Raw genomic sequence first — 17,188 nt, forward strand, 5'->3', positions numbered from 1 at the left:
GCAGTCTTAAAAATAACAAAAAAGTAACAATAAGAATAAGAGATAAAAGAAATGAATAAGAACACAAACTGTCAGTTTAAGGATTGTATAAGGTAACGGATGTGTGTGTCAGACAAAGAGGGTGTTTCTGAACCTTCTTCATCTTTAGCACAGGGACACAGCTCCCCTTTTTGGCCACTATCAACATTAAACAATGATGGAAGAAGAACCCACATGTCACAAGTTGTTGGTATATCTTTAGAAATATTACTCAGACCATCTGCACCTCACTTATGAGTCACATGCATTCATATTACTGTTATTAAGATATTTATATTTTATAATGTGATGCAAGTGCCTAGAAACACTCTCATATTAACTCCTATATAACAGGGTTTAGCCATATAAAATTCTTAGACCAGACTAGCATGAGGATATGCGTTCAACAGAGACTTCAGTGCAAGTCTGTACGTTGCTCTGGATAAGAGTGTCTGATAACGCAGTAAAAGTAAAAATGAAGCAGCATCACTGGTACCTATGCCACTTATGATGGCTTACCATTATCTGCTTTGAACAGTAAGTATACTTATTTTCATTCACTTATGCAGTTTGATCGACCTTTAATCAGCTTCTTCTGTGCAGTATATAGTACATATTGTGTATTTACACTAATTGGGCAGTTTTAATCAGTTACACCATCCATACAGGTCGCTGTGTAGAGGCGTAGCGTTACTGACTGCAGTCCCTCTGTTGCTCCATACACAGTGTGTCTGCTTCCTTCTGCCCTCTTCTGGTGCTGCTGTGTATCAGGCACAATACTGTTCTGTACCTTTACTTCCACTTTATTATACACACCTACATTGTTAGTTGCTCCCTCTAAGATGTGCAGTTAGAGAATATAGCTCATGTTTTTCCATTCAAAGTGTGTGTTAATCATCCTCTAACCTTCATCAGTGTCAGATTAGGACCACAGCACTGCTGTAGGCTGGTGTTTTTTAATGGTTGACAAATTGTTTATAGTGGCTGTCTTGATACACTCACAACAGCACCACACACACGCACACAATAAAATGGCCAGTGTGTAGCTATAGGGTTGGTAGCATCTTGTGTGTTACTGTATTGTGTTGCACGTCTTGTACTGAAACTGTAGATCTTTGTGTAGTTCTGTACTGCTACACCATGTGCAAGTGTCTGTGTATGGGATGACCAAAACAAAAAATTCTATTAGAAATATAGACAATGTGCATGTCATAATGTCCACGTGGGAGAAAAAATTATCATACACTTTTTCTAGAATAATGACTGTTAAAAAAAGAAAAAAACCTTAAAAAAGCTGAATGAATCAGAATGAATAATGAGACAGGCCAACAGCATGTAAACTGAATGCATTCTTTATTAAAACCTTGAGTGAGTGGCTTTGATCCTGTTTCACTCCACACATGATTGATGTAGAGCACCAAGTACATTCATTAATGAGGTGAGTCACACACACTTGGCTCACTCCCAGACTAATGATCATTATGGCTGTCAATCAATATCTGACAGCTTGCATCCTATTTACATCACAGAGCTGCATCATCAGCAGTGCAATGTAAAGACAGCAGCAGCTGCACTCTCAGATCTCTGAATAAACAGCAGATGTTAGTGGTTTTGCACTGTAAACGAATTATCCATAATTACTCTCTCCATAAACCATTAACACCAGTCAACACTCCATATACCAAGTAGATTTCTGATTTAAAACATTACATTTGATCAATTTAGAACATTAAAAAAAACCTAAATGATTTAGAAAAATAAATGTTAAATTACCCATTTGGCTGGATTTTGTGTATAGAACATACAGTACATTTGTCTATTGTTAACCACATCTTACCTAAGATTTAAAAATCTTTCATTAAATCCAATTTACTATATCCACACTACTGCTGATGATTATAATCCTACTTGCATATACTAGCTATTATGGTTTTACCAACAAAACAAAAAAACAACAACAAAAACCATTTGGTAACATTTAGGACTAGGGTGAGCAGAATACTGTTTGCAATTTTGTAAAATCTGTAGGTTTTTCCATGTCGAAAAGAACTAGCTGCACCAGTGTTGAGTAAATGAAAACTCGTGCAAACTAAAGCAACCATAATGCAGCTACATCAGTTTTACAGAAATGTGCCAGCTGTAACAAATCTTATACAAGAGTGTAACTATGTTTGTATACAACCTATAGGACTTTCCTAATTCAGGATTTTAAAGTGAATTGTGAAGAATATTAACTGTCTTTCTGTTGGGAATATAGTGCACTATGTAGGTTCTACAATGTCATTGTGTTTTAACACAATGACATTGTAGAACCTACATAGTGCACTATATTCCCAATTCGCCTATGCCAGGAGTATTCAAGTACCATTTGTGAAGGTCCAGTTACATAACATTTGTTTCTTACAAAGGGCAGGATAACTTTTACCTCTCAATGCTTAACCATTAATGATTGGTTAATGGCTATAAATAAAACAATTTGAAGCGGTTATATTTTGTTTTGTAGTGGTGCTCAGGACTCACACTACAACTGTGTGAATCTGAAGCAGAGAATAAATGTGTAGTTCTCTGTCCAATTGTCTTTAAACATTGTTTTCGTTGCTGACTTTTTTTTAACAAGCAATGTTCTCACTAATTAGAAAAGCGAGGGCAAATGTATTAAAGTCTCTTTTAAAGTGAAAACTCTTCTCTTTCTCAATGACCTGCCTTCAGGTAAATAATTTACATAAATGCCTGTGATTAGTTTCAACAAGCTGTAACTGAGGATCTGCTACAGAAGCAGTCATGGTTTAAGTTCTGAAAACTACAGTTGCTGTGCTACTGCCATTTTTCCCCATACACAGATCAGTTCTGCTTCAATATTTTTCAAGTGGATTTTTATTTGGATGCATAATGTACTATTTACATGCCTTGAAGGTGTGGTTTGTAATTTAAAAATGTGTTTAAAGTGTTTCTTTTCAGTAATACTACAACATTAAATATAAAAAATATTCACAATGTTGCCATAAAATGGATCTGGCCAGTTTTTTTCAGTTCATGCTTCTGACTACATATATCACTACACTGGTCTAGAAATGAGCTCCGTCCCAGCTGCTCAACCCTGCCCCTTTTCCTTTGCAGACATTCAGTGGACTGGATGTAGTTTTAAATGGAGTTGAGGGGAAAGAGAAGGCTTCTGAGTGTTTTTAGTGCAATGATGTTACACCTCAAATGCATCAGAGAGCTGTAAAAGTTAGACCACTCTTTTAAGAAAGCAGAATAAGTCTTCCACAGTTTATATGAAACAAAAGCATAGCACGTTGATGTTCACTCTGTGTGTAAGCATGTCAGTATAGACTATTTAATGCATGTGATTACTAAATCTGTTACAGTTTTAGCAATATAGCAATTTAGTTATATGTTCTATGCATATCATTTGTAGGCAGTCAGGTCCACCAGCATTACAATATTTAATTTGTGTGTATGGGGGAAACCACAGTGTCGCAACATAAAAAAATTCTAAGGGTGTGAGATGATTATTTTTGCCATGTGCTGAACCTGGTCACATTTAACACTGTGGCTAAAATGTTCTTCAGTGCTCACACACACAGGTTCACATTTAAGCTCAAAGATTCGTATGTATTAAGGGATGTAACTAATAAACAGTGTGTGCACCTTCAGCTTACTTTGTGATATATTTTCCCTTAGGCACAAATAATAATAAAATAAAATAAAATTAAAAAAAAGTAAAATCATTTTCAATACAACATGAATCTGAACACAAACTAATACACTTCTGTTATACAGTGTATAATTCACATCGTTCTACAGTATATGAATACCCTTTGACAAAAAACTCTATTCAATAAAAGTATTTTACGAAATGTATTTTGTATCATAAAATTATGTTTGTGCACTAAAAGGTCTGAAACAACCATGTAGTGCTGTGGTTCCCCCCCCCCTTTTTTTTTATAAGCATGACATAAAATGTGATTGCTAAAATCAAGCTCTGAGGCAGTTTATGCTCAATGTAAACTGGCCATCTATCAGTTCTCCAAAGAAAACCAATAAGGAGTAATTACTATTGATTTGTTAACAATAAGAAAGAATTATTGTTATTACACAATAACCATGTGTTTTAAATGATCATCATGTAATCGGCATCATGACATAAGTCAGGGACATGTTCATGTTCACATCCCCTTCATTGTGTCCCATATCTATAGATATGACGTCTTGCAAATGTCATCTTTCTCAGTTTTTTTTTTTCATGAACTGACTCAGGCTTGTCTCCTCTTTTATATGTCCCTTACTTATAAAAATGGCTTCTCGTCATGCAGTGTATCAAGCTTTAAATTTGGACCAAAAAGAGAATAACAGTGTTACAGTGCAGTGATTTCTTACACCACTGATAGCTTCCATGTTATTTCTGCTGGTCCACTGAGGATGAGGTTGACCAGTGGTGATGTGGTGAGGACATGAGGAGGTACACCAGGCTCTCACTAGCGCTTGCCCTCCAGGATGCCCCTCCAGTCATCAGCCCAGGAGAGGAGGCGCCTCTGGGTGGTGCTGGCAGGCAGGTGCTTGTTGTGGCAGGCAGTGAAAAGAATGTGTTCCCAGGATGGATTGGGCTCCACACCTGCAGCAGAACAGCACCAATCTTATTCTCAGAGTTTAATTCTATAGCTGAGAATATCTAGTAGTGGTAAGTCAAGGCAACTGTTCGATATAACACAGCTTTAGTATTATTACAAATATCTTCTTATTTTGTGTACACAAGGCCTAAAGCTAAAATGTGTAGGATTTTTTTTGTTAAGAATGCAAGAACATGACTGGCTACACAGTGACATCACAAGAGTGTAAAGAGAGCAAAAGGGAGTTACAAGAGGCCGACACTACACTGTAAGTAGGAAATGATATCAGATGCGATAGACCTCTTTATTGCTGAACATGTAAGACATTTATTTGTTCTATGATTTGAGGGAAAGCTAGTAGGTGATACTCAATTTAACCTTGTTGTGGAGTTATTACACAGTTGAGGGGCTGTATAGATAGAGAAATCATAACAGATATCATTCTGAGTATTCTGAGAATTCTGAGTACTTTTGCATTTCAAACTCAGTTGCTTCCGTTCACAGGTTTTGTACTTTCTGTACTTTATGCATTTCATATGAAGAGAGTTAATCATTTGATAAAAACTATGAAGGTTTTAAGCAGATATACAGTATAAGCGATGAATACTTGGGTTGAATCCCAGACTGCAATTCATTACCACTATATATACATATATATGGTGTCATTGCTATGTAGCCAGACATCAGATTAATCCATATGGTGGAGAAAGATGTGGCAAAATCTTACATCTCATAGCTTTAATTGAGGTAAATAACTATGAAAGTGCCAAACACATGGCCAAAATTGTAATCCGGTCCACTAAATCAATTTAAAATTTGTGTTCTAAATTAAAATAATCTTGAGGACTATGATTAAATTGAAAGATAAAAAAAAAAGTCTCTGTTATTCCAATAGGGGGCAAAATACAGCAATAAACTTGGCCACTGACATTCCCTATTATGGAATATTTGGTGAAGATTCATGACATATAATCCAGTTCCAAGAGATGAACACTTTTGCAATAAAACTATATATAACTATATAAATACAGTGTATTTATATATATATATATATATATATATATATATATATATATATATATATATATATATATATATATATAAAAATAAATACACTGCTCAAAAAATTAAAGGAACACTTTGAAAACATATCAGATCTCAATGGGGAAAAATATCATGCTGGATATCTATACTGATATGGACTGGGTAATGTGTTAGGAACGAAAGGATGCCACATCGTTTGATGGAAATGAAAATTATCAACCTACAGACGGCTGAATTCAAAGACACCCCAAAAATCAAAGTGAAAAAATGATGCAGCAGGCTAGTCCATTTTGCTGAAATTTCATTGCAGCAACTCAAAATGGTACTCAGTAGTTTGTATGGCCCCCATGTGCTTGTATGCATGCCTGACAACGTGGGGGCATGCTCCTAATGAGACGACGGATGGTGTCCTGGCGTATTTCCTCCCAGGGCATCACTGAGCTCCTGGACAGTCTGAGGATCAACCTGGCGGCGTCAAACGGACCGAAACATAATGTCCCAGAGGTGTTCTATTGGATTTAGGCGAGCGTGGGGGCCATTCAATGGTATCAATTCCTTCATCCTCCAGGAACTGCCTGCATACTCTCGCCACATAAGGCCAGGCATTGTCGTGCACCAGGAGGAACCCAGGACCCACTGCACCAGCGTAGGGTCTGACGATGGGTCCAAGGATTTCATCCCGATACCTAATGGCAGTCAGGGTGCCATTGTCTAGCCTGTAGAGGTCTGTGCGTCCCTCCATGGATATGCCTCCCCAGACCATCACTGACCCACCACCAAACCAGTCATGCTGAATGATGTTACAGGCAGCATAACGTTCTCCACGGCTTCTCCAGACCCTTTCACGTCTGTCACATGTGGTCAGGGTGAACCTGCTCTCATCTGTGAAAAGCACAGGGCGCCAGTGGAGGACCTGCCAATTCTGGTGTTCAATGGCAAATGCCAATCGAGCTCCACGGTGCCGGGCAGTGAGCACAGGGCCCACTAGAGGACATCGGACCCTCAGAGTAGGGAAAAAAATGTCAGGGGCCTCCACCTGTAAAACCATTCCTGTTTTGGGGGTTGTCTCATTTTTGCCCATTTAATGCATCTGTTGTTAATTTCTTTAACACCAAAGCAGCTGAAACTGATGGTTTAACTGACTTGATGCTATACTCTGATTAAAAAGTGTTCCTTTAATTTTTTTGAGCAGCGTGTATATATATATATATATATATATATATATATATATATATATATATATATATATATATATATATATATATATATATATATATATATATATATATATATTTTGTAGGTGAAACATGTTCAAATCCAGTTGTCCTTTAGAATGTACCTAGAGTTTGATACGCCTGCTATAAAACGTTACACCCAATCACCTTCATTTGGAAAACAAGACAGAACATTTAGTCTGTCTATAAGTAAATTTGCCATAGCTTACTTCAGCTTAAAGGTAACTAATAAAAGATTTACCTTAGTTTAGTTACCTTAATTTTACCTGTCTAATGGTTTATCATTCAGCTGAGGGACAGTAACACTAGAAACAGTAAGAAATGGCTTTACAAATACAACAGAGTCCAGTCCAGCTAAATATTCAACATGACCTGGATGACAACCTTCAAAGATATATGTGAGAAAATGTTTTATATTTTTGTCTGTAATGTGATGTCATTTGCTTTGGGAAGGGCATCTGGCGTAAAACCTGTGCCAAATCAAACATGGGGACCAACGATCCGCTGTAGCGATCCCTAATGGAAGGAGCCGAAGGAACAAGATTTTTGTCTGTAATGTGTTAGATAATTAATGAGTCTACAGTTCTGGATGCAAAAAAATTAAACCCTAATCCTACCAAAGATGTCCGGCTTGTCGTCAATGAGGATGTCTCCACTCACTATTGTCTTGTCTCTGGTCAAAATGACCTTCTCCAGGAAGTCAGGGCCCAGATGCCTCTCTACCCATGCATACTGAAAACACACACACAAACACACACACACACGTCATTAAGCAAATGAACAACAAAAAATCTGAATTTTTTTTTATTTTTTTATCACAGCTCAGCAGAAAGGATGACTTACCTTTTCGTATGGACAATGGGCATAGTGTTTAATTGGACTGGTGCAAATGAAGACATCTGTACTGGTTGAAAAAGAGCAGGGGTACATTACAGATAAGAGTGTGAATTGTGACATATTTACTCTGATAATATAACTATTACACTGGACATAATGGTAGGGGTGTAGGTGTGTCTGAGTATGTTTTCTTTAATACGCTAGAAAAGCACATCTCTTCTGAAACAAAAAGGGTATATGGACACGATATTGGCCCTTAATAAAGTGGCATGGAAACGAGTGCAGTTTGCGAATTGCACAGAATGAACAAATCTGCATCTGCAGGTACTTATGTGACCTTCAGCTAAATCTGACTTATAATTGCTCTAAAATTAATTTAATAAACCTTTCAAAAGAGACTCTATTAATAAGGTTTGAAAACCCTGAAAAGCTATTGATAAAGCTTTTGAATATTTACTGCCAATGAAGCATTTTTCAGGTTGTTAAAATGTTATGTTTAAATTTACCTGCACTCTGACCAGATGTGAGTATGATGGTACAGAAACAATGTCATTGATAAACGACAAAGCAGTTGGATGGAATTTCCATATGCTTGATGTATGAATAAGGGACACTGAATATAACTGAAATATGAGTTACATTATGCTGCAGTGCATTCTGGGGCAGTGTCACTAGGACACACAAGGAAAAGAGTGACCCAAAATGCAAGTTTGTTATTTTGCTTTACATTAAATGGAGTAAAGAAAAGAAATCAGAACAGCACAAAATGAACTACAATATGCAAACAATAACAAGATGATGAAAAAGAATGCTGTGACCAAGACTGTCATCCCAGGACTTATTCACAATCTGCTCATAATGAACACCCTTTCAACACACTTAGTACTGTTTGACTTTATAGTATACAGTTGTAGAAGAGTAATAATTTATCGTCCTACTATATAAGTCACCCAGAAGAGGACGGGTTCCCTTTTGAGTCTGGTTCCTCTCAAGGTTTCTTCCTCATGTTGGCTCAGGGAATTTTTCCATGCCACTGTCACCTCTGGCTTGCTCATTTGGGATTTAAATCTATGTCCAGATTTTTGTAAAGCTGCTTTGTGACAATGTCTGTTGTTGAAAAGCACTATATAAATACAATTAAATTGATGTCGTGCCATCAATTCTATATTCCTTACTGCATCTTAAAGTGACTTGTCACTTCATCTTCATTGTGTTAGTGATCCCATTATTTAACTAAACATTTCTCCAAGTGAGGTGAAGAAGTTTGGTACAGTGGGGGAAATCATTATAACAGCTATTATATTTATTATTCGGTTCTTATAGATATTAGGCATTTGGCCTGGTCGTATGAGTTCGAATGAGTTTGATCAATATCTCAAAAACAGCCTACAAATAATGTCAGCTTGGATCTAATGACAAACTTATTAAAAATGTGTTCTGTGAAAGTGAAGTTAAAAAGCTCTATGGCTACCATAAATAACAAAATATTACTTGTACACACACACACACTTTATATATATATATATATATATACACGCACATGTACACATATTTTTACTGTTAATGGGGTTCTCAGCTGCAAGTGATAGAGTGTAATTTGTGCCTACTTCTTCATCTTGGCCATCTCCTTCACAGCCTCCACACTTCCTGGTATAGGTTCGAGCTCCATGAAAAAGTTCTTGGACTCCCAAATGCTTATGGCTTTATCCTGCAAACAACACACAACCGCTACACTGAGAGGTACTAGATATTATCGATATATATATATATATATATATATATATATATATATATATATATATATATATATATGCATATCCAATCCATTATAGATATTATGCACATCATATTAAAGCATCATATTGCAACAAATGTCTGAAGTTTTATTATAAGATTATCACAATATTATCATACTACTGTATTTATTTCAGTATCACGTCTACCTGCACTTGTCTTGCTGGGCAACATTTTAACCGAACAGGGAGCTTTGCAGACTCCCTTCAACGCTATCACGCATCCAAATTTTATACAAACCCAAATATGCCTGTTAATTTAAACAGCAACTAATAAGCTAGCTATTAAAGAAATTAAATTAGATTGAAATTATGAGACAGTAAGAGCTGTAAGACTAGCTACAAAGCTATTAAATTATTTGTAAACATAATCCGCAGTTGGAGCGAATGGAAAAGCTGTCCACCACGGTTATCAAACTTCCATTAAAATCTCATCTGTTGATGAGAATTCTTCACTAAGAAGGTTACATACAATACAGTCTGCAAATGTTTCCACAGCAAGGTGTCTAAGATAGCTTAGTATCCTTAGTAAAGTATCTATGCTGTATTCCTATTGGGAACTATATGTTTATGTGAACTATATGTTTTTGGGAACTATGTTTATTTCAACATAGTGGAAACGCAGGGCTATTGACAGGATTGTCTTCACTGAATATCATACTAGTTGTTGGCACACACCTAATGAGGTATGCAAAATTACCATATATTGGTGGCCTTTGTACAGTACAGTAACATGGGAATATTTTCAGTCGTATTCACTATATACGATACTGAACTTTTTTTAATGGGGTAAAATTCAGCAACATGCAGTTTTCCGCTATTAAGATATAAGCAAAAATTTTTTTAGGGCTTAGGGGGTTTTTAGGGTGGTCTAATGGCTAAGGATCCCCCACTCTCACTGCTGTGGCCCAGGTTCAATCTCCAGACAGGGAACCAACCCAGCCAGCTTACAACCTGTGCCAAATCAATCAGCTGAAAAAACAGCAACATATTTTTCAGGGATTATTCAACTTTGTGGAAACACCGGTTTGTGAATAGAGGGTGGAGCTGGAGAACGTGAGTGGTAAGGAATACACACCTGCAGGGAATTCTACTAACGAGTGTACCATGCTGCAGTGAGCTGGGGCAAGGATAAAAAGGAGAGAGACAAGTGTGGAGAGAGAGAGAGCTATCCAGCAGAGAGCCACGTGTGTGCATGTGTATATGTGTGTGCGCGAATAAAGTAAACTGCTGAAAGTGAAATTGGAGAATAAAACACTTCTGAGTTGTTCCCAAGCCTGCCTCCTGCTTCCTCATTTCCGCCCGAACCCGTAAGGTTTGCTACATTGGTGCCGAAACCCAGGAAGTTGAGGAAGACACCGTCATGGAGTCCTCACCACTGGCCGACATCATCATGTCCCTCACCAGCCTCCACTAGACGCAGCATCAGGCCCTCCTCCAGGCGCGCCGAGACCAGGAGCATCAAGTCAAAGAACTGCCCGATGCCCAGGCAGCGGATTGACAGGTGCCCCAGGGCCTGGTCCAGCAGGCCGGTATCCCAGCCGCGGACCTGCCCCACGTTGCCCTCACCAAGGTGGGACAGCAGAATGATCCGGAGGCATTTCTGGAACTGTATGAGCGCTCAGTGGTGGCGTGGGGCTGGCCTGAGGGTCAGTGGGCAGCCTGCCTGTTGCCACTCCTGACTGGTGAAGCCCAACTTGTGTCTCACAGCTGCTTGTCGCCAAGATGCTAGACTACTCGGACATGAGATGGGTGGTTTTGAAACAGGTCGACCGCACCCCAGAACAGCACCATCAGTGCTTCGGTTTGCTGACCTTCCACAAGCTCAGCCGCCCATTTGTGTTCGCCCAGAAGCTCTGGCACACCTGCAGGAGGTGGCTGCTGGCTGGGGGATGTGACGCCGAGGATGTGATCAACCTCATGGTACTGGAGCAGTTCGTCACCCGACTTCCAGAAGGGAGTGCGGAGTGGGTCCAGTGCCACCAACTGGCATCGCTCGATGAGGCAATCCAGCTCGCAGAGGACCACTTGGGATCTGGGGGCAGGCGAGCCCCTCCCTTTTCCCTCTCTCTCTCTCTCTCTCTCGATCTTGTGTCTCTCCCCCTCCTCTCCCTTTCCCTGTCCCTGCTTCATGGAAACGGGGGCCAATTCCCCTGAAACCCATTCCCCAAACCCGTACTTTCCCATCCCCTTCCTCTCCCCCTGTGTCTGTCTCCTCTCTCCCCAAGGTGGGTGAAGGCCGCAGGTGTGGGAGTAAGGCCACTGGGCCAGTGTGCTGGCACTGCGGTGAGCCTGGGCATTTCCAGGACAACTGCCACATGATGGAGGCGGGGGCTCACCATAATCCGATGGCAGGGCACTTAGGACAGGATAAAACACTGGACCATCTCATGGCCCGCTTCTACTGGCCATGCATTTGTGGTGATGTTTCCAGGTGGTACGCAGCATGTTGTGAATGTCAGAGCCCCTGTTATTTGCTGTGCGAGAGGGCCCATAAGCCTCCACGGGCTTTTCCCCGTTCGAGTTATTGTATGGGCGGAAGCCTCGGGGCGTGCTCAATGTCCTTCGGGAAAACTGGGAGGAGATACCTTCCAACAATAAAAATGAAATTCAGTACTTTCTTGACCTGAGAGCAAAACTCCACACCTTAAGCCACATAACCCAGCAGAATTTGCTACAGGCGAAAGAATGTCAATCCCGCCTGTATAACAGGGGCACTCGGCTACGGGAGTTTGCAGTGGGAGATAAAAGTGCCCTTTTTATTACTCATGTCAAGCTCTAAGTTACTCGCCAAGTGGCAAGAGCCCTTTGAGGTCACACAACAGATTGGGGATGTCGACTATGTGGTAAGGCGAATGGATAGACGTGGGGCACGGCAGGTGTACCACCTTAACCTCCTTGAACTGTGGAGGGAGGTGGTTCTCGTGGCTTTGGCGATGGTTGTTCTGGAGAGGGAGGAGCTGGGACCATAAATCTAAAAACAGCAGGTCAATCCAACCCCGGTCCCTTATGGAGACCACCTCTCTCCGTCCCAAATCACGGATGTGGCTAAATGGCAAGCGGACATTTCCGACATGTTCTCGCTTCTCCCCAGTCACACTGATCTCATAGAGCACCACATAGAGACAACCCCAGGGGTGATAGTATGCAGCTGCCTCTATTGTCTGCCTGAACACAAGAAAAATGTGGTTCGGGATGAACTCAACGCTATGCTCGACATAATCGAGGAGTCCCACAGTGACTGAAGCAGCCCAGTGGTTTTGGTGCCCAAGGCCCATGGGACTGTCCGCTTTTGTGTGGACCTTAGAAAAGTCAACACAGTGTCTAAGTTTGACGCATACCCAATGCCTCGCATTGATAAGCTGCTCAATCGGTTAGGCGCGGCTCGCTTTTATTCGACACTGGATTTGACATAGGGATATTGGTAGATCCCCTTGACTCCAATATCTCATGAAAAAATGGCCTTTTCCACTCCGTTTTGGTTGCACCAATTCGTGACCCTTCTTTTTGGGTTGTTTGGGGCCCCCGCGACGTTCCAGCCGACTCATGGACAGAATCCTCCGTCCACACGCTGCTTATTTGAATGACATTATTATCTACAGTAATGACTGGCAGTGGCACATTCAGCACCTGAGGGCTGTTCTGAGATCATTGATGTGCGATTGGGCAGGTGGAAGTACAGTATCTGATTCAACTTGGGCCATGGGCAGGTGCGTCCCTAAATTGATAAGTCAGCAGCGATTGTGGCCTGCCTGAGACCCAAGACCAAAAAAGCAGGTGAGACAATTTCTGGGGCTGGCTGGCTATTATCGTAGGTTTGTGCCTAATTATTCGGATCTCACCAGCCCGCTGACTGATCTCACCAAAAAGGGGGCCCCAGATCAGTGGACGGAGCCGTGCCAGCAGGCTTTCACTCAGGTAAAAGCTGCACGCTGTGGCGGACTGCTCTTGCATTCTCCTAAATTCTCTCTCCCTTTTATTTTGCAGACTGATGCACTGGACCGAGGGCTGGGGGCCGTGTTGTCCCAGGTGGTGGAGAGGGAGGAGCGCCTTGTGCTGTAAAGTAGGGACTTTACCTTGTAATTAAGTGTGTGTTTATGTGAGCACTGATCTCCATACTTGAAAAAATGACATAGCGTGGTCAACAGTTTTCTGCGAAATCCAGAAAGGGTGGCTCACACACCACAAAGGCACACTATTGTAGAAACAGGCTTATGTCCATGAAGTGTGATATATGAATGAATCACAAAACAGCCAGTATATCGCAAAACAGTCAACTTTCTTATTTAAACAGTCAACTTTCTTTGTTTCTGCGAGATCCCAAATGAATAATGTTGTTAACTCAAGAAAACAAAGTTTAATTATCTGGAAGACTTGAGAAAAAAGTGACATTTACATCAGATCTTACACTATAGGCTTGTTTACGTGTTTTACATGTGACTTTACAGATTTGTTACGGAAAAAAAAACTTTTTTAAATTCTGATTTTATTTAAGAAGACAAATATTGTGTGGGAAAAATCTGATATTTTCCATCTACATTTTGTGTGGAGGGCAGCACGATGATGCAGCAGGTAGCTTCAGGGTCCCCAGTCTGATCCTGAGCTTGGGCAACTGTAAGTGTTGGCTTTCTCTGGATTCTCCGTTTTCCTCCCACCTCCCAAAAACATCAATAGGTGGATTGTCTACGGTAAATTGCCCCTAGGTGTCAATATGTGCATAGTGCCCTGTGATGGACATATGGAGTGGAAAGGTATTTGAATCATTTCAATAAAGCTTGATTTAAAAAGCAAGATCTACTGCCAACCAATCGTCATATATTAATAATGTTGCCATAAAATACTTTTATGACAGTTCCACTGTAATGTATTAAATTAAGATGGCAATAATAGTGGAGAAATGACATTTTATGTTATAAAACCAGATCTCTGGTTCATTTTCATCTCCTGCAGTAAACCTGTGGTACTTCATCATACTTCACTTCAATATCCCTGAGCTCAGAGTGTAGCGAGGACGCTTTCAAACAGAAAAAACAATGATTTTGATTGGTTAATCCTGTTTCTCAAAAGTACATAGACTTTTAATAAATGACTTAAATAAAATGTGACTACGCAAACTAAGTTTGTTCATTTGCTCATCTGAAATTTGTGAAGGTTAAATATGATGACTATGTTGATCTCTTATGAACACCATTATAGTGCTATTGCCGTGAAATAAAAATGCAATTACTGTGCTATAATGATGTTCATAAAATGTATATATAATAAAGTGCACAGTGTACTGTATGTTAATTATCCATGAGTAATAATTTGAAACTGGAAAGTATTTCAAGGGGTTCAAACTCGAAATCCACCCCCCTACCTGTGCCACTGTCTCTATCCTTGATAATATCTTCTGTAAATATTGCAGCACATCATGAATTATTATTGGCACCTGGATGTGTTCATAACGATGACAGTTATTATTAGCAGTTACATTAAACGAAAAATCAACATAACAGCAAAACCTGACCAATATACTTTTTGTCTAATATCGTTTTTTTTTTCTCTCTCTCCCTCCTATTAAACCTTAGCAATGTCACCATGTGACGTCATCGCGGGACTGCTGAGTGGTCGCGGGAGAAACTCCGCCAGTGCATCAGCACCACAATCACTAACCACATCACAGGCTTTCCTCTGTGAACATATCTGATGTGTTTGCTTCAGAGTGAAGTTTCTCTCCAAAGTAATAAACTGAGTGTTTATTGCCTGCAGTAGCGGTGTGTTCAGCAAACACACACTTACACACACACTTACACACACACACACACACACTTACACACAGGTCTCCTCTCAGCTCTCCGTACTGAGTCGACACCCAAAACCCTCTGCGCTCCTCCAGGCTGATGTACGGATCATTCGGGTATCTCTGTCTATATTTCTTTAAAAATCCCCCCTCAAAATCCGCAATAACGCCGTCCATGTCGAGCAGGACGCGCAGTCTGGAGGCGGGGGACAGTCCCGCACAGCCCCTGCGGGGAGAGAGAGCAGCGCCGCGGAGCAGCAGCCGCAGCCGCGCGGTCCTCCGCAGCTGTAACGCCATCGAGCCCGGCCTTTAACTCACTCACTGACCGACGGCAGTGCAGAGATCCGGGGAGGTCTTCTCTTTAGACCTGCTCCTTTGTTGTCCTTTAACGCCGAGTCGCTTTTCATGGAGTTGTTCTGCGTTAAAGGGCCCTGTGAGCGGCGGTCATTCACCGGCCCGGCCTGGAGCTTTCCGCGGCTGTTGTCCTGCAGCCAGTTTAAACTCGGCCTGTGTGCCGCCCTTTCACTCTGCTCCTGCTCTGGGTTTGTTGTTGGAGTGAGTTTAGTGACGCTCTGAATGGAGAAGCGGTGTTGACCTCCGGTCACGCGGCCGGTGTCTGTGCAGCGCTGGGGTCTGGGCTTGTTTACAGCCGTGCAGCGGCGCTCTGCTCTCACGCGCCCAATCAATAAAGCCGTGTAGCTTATACCATCCTGAGAGCGCTTTCACCCTCACTACTCTCCCGGTCCAACTTTAGCCCACTACTCTGTTGACCCTGCTGTTTATAGGTTGTTTAACACCCAAAATAATTTAGTAATGGTGAGATGTTCCGCATTTCCGTAGAAAACTGTAGGTTCCGCTTTAGCCGCTGTTGCTAGCTACTAAATACGTCAACGTGTCCGCCATTTTGGAAGGGTCCAAATAGAATTAAACAAATCCAAGTCTGCGGTCTACCCTGAGAGAATCGTCTGTAACTCGCTTTATTCATTCATTCATCTTCAGTAAATGCTTTATTCTGGTCATGATGGAACCAAACAATGTTTGACATGAAACAATGAACGACGTTATGAACCCTCTGTAGACTTACTCAGCTTTACTCAGTGATTCCAGACTGTTTCATAGTGTTTTTTCAGGACTAACTCTGCTACAGTAATAACATTGTGTGTCAGGTTTATATGCATTGTATGTAACTGAGTGCTGATATTAATTACTTCTCACATGACAAGTACTGCAATGATTATTGTTTCCCTGTGATTTATTATGGTATTTCTTAATAAAAAGTGAACATCTACTTTCCCACCCCAAAACTGCTTTGTGTTTATTCTCCTGTTGGGCTAGCTGGCTCCCTAGTCAAGGGGCATGTTACATTGCGGTAATCTGTAAGATGTGTACTTGCACATAACTTTTGAATTAAGCTTAATATTATTTTACAAATTATTTTGATCTGAAAAAAAAAAAACATCTTAAAGGCTCACTGGCTTTAAATACCACATGTATTAAGTATATGTAATATATGAGAAAGGTGTTTGTGTTTTCAGATAAAGACAGCAAAGTTTTTCATAGTTTATGTATAAAAACATTTTCCATCAACAAAATAATATTTATGACCAGCTCTGAATTTGGACATGAAGCCAGCATTAAATAAATGATTATATAACTACATGCACAACTAGTTTTTTAAAACTGTCGCATCCAGCATGTTTGATCCTGAGCTCAGTTTACTGTCTGTGTGGAGTTTTACATGTTCTTCTCCTGTCTGTGTGGAGTTTTACATGTTCTCCTGTCTGTGTGGAGTTTTACATGTTCTTCTCCTGTCTGTGTGGAGTTTTACATGTTCTTCCTCTGTCTGTGTGGAGTTTTACATGTTCTTCT

At 40.5% G+C, this 17,188-nt stretch overlaps 1 protein-coding gene across 2 annotated transcripts; it reads right to left on the reverse strand.

The window, feature by feature from the left end:
* Positions 1-1,354: 1,354 nt before the first annotated feature.
* LOC113539277 (5'(3')-deoxyribonucleotidase, mitochondrial) lies at positions 1,355-16,436 on the reverse strand. 2 transcript variants are annotated; one of them, XM_026934959.3, is made up of 5 exons: positions 15,353-16,436; positions 9,352-9,452; positions 7,751-7,811; positions 7,568-7,639; positions 1,355-4,633 (listed from the first exon to the last, which is right to left on the reverse strand). In XM_026934959.3, exons 1-5 carry the CDS (start codon positions 15,614-15,616, stop codon positions 4,418-4,420), a joined length of 714 nt encoding a protein of 237 aa, XP_026790760.1. In that variant the 5' UTR covers positions 15,617-16,436; the 3' UTR covers positions 1,355-4,417. The 2 variants fall into 2 exon arrangements, with proteins under 2 accessions (XP_026790760.1, XP_026790761.1); XM_026934960.3 differs by having other exon boundaries at positions 7,525-7,639; positions 15,353-16,431.
* Positions 16,437-17,188: the final 752 nt, after the last annotated feature.

Source organism: Pangasianodon hypophthalmus, chromosome 12 (genome assembly GCF_027358585.1).
Source record: "Pangasianodon hypophthalmus isolate fPanHyp1 chromosome 12, fPanHyp1.pri, whole genome shotgun sequence".
Taxonomy (NCBI): Eukaryota; Metazoa; Chordata; class Actinopteri; order Siluriformes; family Pangasiidae; genus Pangasianodon; species Pangasianodon hypophthalmus.

Bases quoted from the DNA above. Each gene is read 5' to 3' on its own strand.
- LOC113539277 (XM_026934959.3), bottom strand. From the start codon at position 15,616: ATGGCGTTACAGCTGCGGAGGACCGCGCGGCTGCGGCTGCTGCTCCGC. The intron at 7,812-9,351 runs GTAGGCACAAAT...TTTTTCAACCAG, and splicing joins GAGATGGCCAAGATGAAGAA to TACAGATGTCTTCATTTGCA. The intron at 7,640-7,750 runs GTAAGTCATCCT...GTGTGTTTTCAG, and splicing joins CCCATTGTCCATACGAAAAG to TATGCATGGGTAGAGAGGCA.